Genomic DNA, 2,946 nt, shown 5'->3' with positions numbered 1-2,946 from the left:
CGGTGCCGGCGGAAGTGTTCGTTCCAGCACCAAGGCCTGTTCCAGCACCGGTGCCGGCAGCAGTGTTCGTTCCAGCACCGGTGCCGGCAGCAGTGTCCGTTCCAGCACCAAGGCCTGTCCCAGCTCCGGTGCCAGCAGCAATGTTCGTTCCGGCTCCGAGGCCCGTCCCAGCTCCAGTACCTGCGGCGGCGTTCGTCCCGGTCGAAGCGTCTACGGGGCCCGTGCCGACGCCCACGCCGCCGCCGGGCGCGGTACCGACGGGCTGCGCGCGCCCCTCCATGTTCGCCATGCCCTTCTGCGTCTCAAACTCGCCGCGCTCCGTCGCAGCGTGCCCGCGTTGGGTCGTGCCCGTCGCCGAATCGACAAAGTCCATCGCGTTTCCGCGGATGCTCTCGCCGATGCCTGCAGGAACGAGTAGCGTCGTCAGTAAGACGCGGCGGTTGTGAGCTCGGGGCGAGGGTGAGTGCGTACCGTGTACAGTCTGGAACGCGCCTCTGCGAAGATGAAGGGTGGTAAGCATGAGCTCGTGCGACGCGACGGAGTACTCACTTGACCTTCTGGCCGACGCTCGTGCCTGCAGAGGATCCAGTCGACATATTGTTAGATAAAATGCGTGAAGAAATTCAGGTGGAAGGGGTGGTTGTGTTGTTGTGGAGCTGTCACCATTGTGCGATTGCCCCTATATACGCCGAGGCAGCGACTCCATGCGCGCCACAGCGGACAGGTGCGCCACCACAGCGATGACGTCATAACAGAGGACCGGGAGGAAGCCACTGACATCGTTGAGCGGTGTCCGCATTGGGTATATTCTGCCGCGTGGAGAAGAGAAAGGTATCAGATCACCACTGGAAAGATTATTGATGCAAGTGTCAAGTGCCAACTGTCTACTCTACGTCGTCGTTCGGACCACGTCATAGATGATAGAATTTACTATTTACTTTAGAGCTTTGACGGAGTTTAGAGTATCACTACTGTACGCTTGAAAATTACATGCTATATCTATGCGAAGACATTAGTCCAGTACACCTGATAGATCCCTTGCTCGCCTAATATCAAAACAAAGGAATGTTCACAAACTGAAAGACCTGCAATAATCTCGTTAGCAACACACCTCACACGAAAGCACGCATAGTACTCACTCGTCATGGAACTGCACCCCACCAACCGACTTCATGTCCTCCGCATCAAGCGTGCCAATCGCCCTCCGGACGTCGCTCGACAGCGTGACGGGCCCACACGCGCCCACGAGCACGCCATGCGCGCGTCCCCAACCCTCAGCGCCGCCCGCGTCCTGGCCGAGCGCGGTCGCGGTGCGGACGACGAACTCGGAGAGGAGGTGCGCCGTGGCGGCGCGCCCGGCCGCGAGCGCCAGCCCGCGCGGGAGCGCGTCCAGGGCCGGGTACTTTTCGTGCTCGCCCTTGTTCAAGGCGCGCGTGTAGTACACCTGGATCGTGAGCTCGACAGGAAGCGCGTGCGACTGCGTGAGGAGAGAGGAGAAGGGCGACAGGAGCGGGTTCACGGCGCCTGCGAAAGCGTGCATAAATGGGACGATGAGCGTCTTTTCTTTTTTTGGCAGATTTGGAGCGAAGAGCGGGGGACTTACGCGCGTGCGTGATGCACCAAACGAGGTCGATCGTGCAGACGTTCGACGTCCCCTGCGAGATGCGTTGCAGAAGCTCCTGCACCGCAGCGAGCCCGAACGAGATGCCACTCCCGCCGCAGACGAAGAACGCGCCGGAGAAGCTGGAGAAGACCGTGTTTCCCGGGCCGCCTGCGCAAAACCCGTCATCAGTCCCAGAGTCCAGCACAGCAGCCAGCCAGTTCCGCAGTCACGCACCGTACGGCCCCTCGATCTGAACCCTGACGCGCCGGAGGCCCTTCTCATTCTCCGCACCCTGCCCCTCCGCAGCGAGGTCGTACAGCGCGCGCGACCAGCGCCCGTGGCGCTTGACCATGAGCACGAGCCCGTCCCCGCCCGCGTACTCGCCCGCGCTCGCGATCGTGAACGCGTGCGGCTCGGCCCAGGCCGTCCAGCCCATGCCGCGCGAGAGCACGCGGACGCGCACGAACTGGCCCGCGCGCCAGCCCGCGTTGAGCGTCGGCACGCGCACGAGCGTCGTGTGCAGCTCGGGCACCGCCTCGAGCTGCGCCTCGGGCACGCGCGTCTTCGCGAGCCGCAGCACGTGGTCGACGCCCCAGAAGCCCGCGGCGATGCTCACGTACGGGACGGCGAACGGCGCGTGGATCGAGATCTGAAGGCGCGTGCGTGTATGGTCAGTGCGAGCGGGTGAGCAGGGTGCACGAGCGGGAGGGACGCACGGAGACGAGGGCCATGATGGTCATGATGGAGTGCGTGGCGTAGAAGAAGTTGTAGTAGTTCTTCCGGATGAAGCTCATGGAGGTGAGGAACAGGAGATCGTACGTGACCAGCGTGACGAGACCCCAGCGCACGAGCTGCTTCTGCGTCTCCTGCGTCCACGTGCCTGCTATGACCCACTTGTAGACTGTGAAAAGCACAATAAGCGTTCGTAACATCGTGGCACATGCTCAAGACATACTGAAACCCAAGGCATGAACGTTGGCAGCCAGGACAGTCAGTCGTCCGGCCATGCGATGAATGTAGTTCAGCTGCAAAGCTTTCAGTCATATCGTTTGCAACAGACTTATTAGCATACCTTTTCGTAGCCGCGCCCCGTCATCGTTCCTATAATGTTATTTTTGCTTGCCAGCATGTACACCCATGGCAGCTGCGAAGCAACGATCGCGCCCTCTCGGATCGAATTGTTGAAGACACTATCACGGTACAGCGCGGCGAAAAGCAGCGTGCTGAAGTAGAGGATCAGGAGGAACGCCTTGCCGAAGGTCCAGGCGCCGGGGAATGGCAGGTGGTAACGAAGGACTTTGGCGACAAAGGGGAAACGCGAGCCGAGCGACCTGGCGTGTGGG

At 61.3% G+C, this 2,946-nt stretch overlaps 2 protein-coding genes across 2 annotated transcripts; both read right to left on the bottom strand.

Moving 5' to 3' along the window:
• Positions 1-48: 48 nt before the first annotated feature.
• Positions 49-596, bottom strand: PHACADRAFT_33884 (uncharacterized protein; the record flags this gene model as incomplete). Its single annotated transcript, XM_007402960.1, has 3 exons — positions 49-402; positions 472-494; positions 550-596. Coding segments are annotated over 3 exons (424 nt in total), but the record flags the coding sequence as incomplete, so codon positions are not given.
• A 539-nt stretch (positions 597-1,135) lies between these two features.
• Positions 1,136-2,885, bottom strand: PHACADRAFT_108963 (uncharacterized protein; the record flags this gene model as incomplete). The annotated part of the gene is made up of 6 exons (XM_007402959.1): positions 1,136-1,524; positions 1,604-1,771; positions 1,838-2,252; positions 2,320-2,504; positions 2,559-2,628; positions 2,676-2,885. Coding segments are annotated over 6 exons (1,437 nt in total), but the record flags the coding sequence as incomplete, so codon positions are not given.
• Positions 2,886-2,946: the final 61 nt, after the last annotated feature.

The sequence above is a fragment of the Phanerochaete carnosa genome, assembly GCF_000300595.1.
Source record: "Phanerochaete carnosa HHB-10118-sp unplaced genomic scaffold PHACAscaffold_599, whole genome shotgun sequence".
NCBI lineage: Eukaryota > Fungi > Basidiomycota > Agaricomycetes > Polyporales > Phanerochaetaceae > Phanerochaete > Phanerochaete carnosa.
Note: the sequence above shows the minus strand (reverse complement) of the source record. Positions and strands in the feature narration are given on the sequence as shown.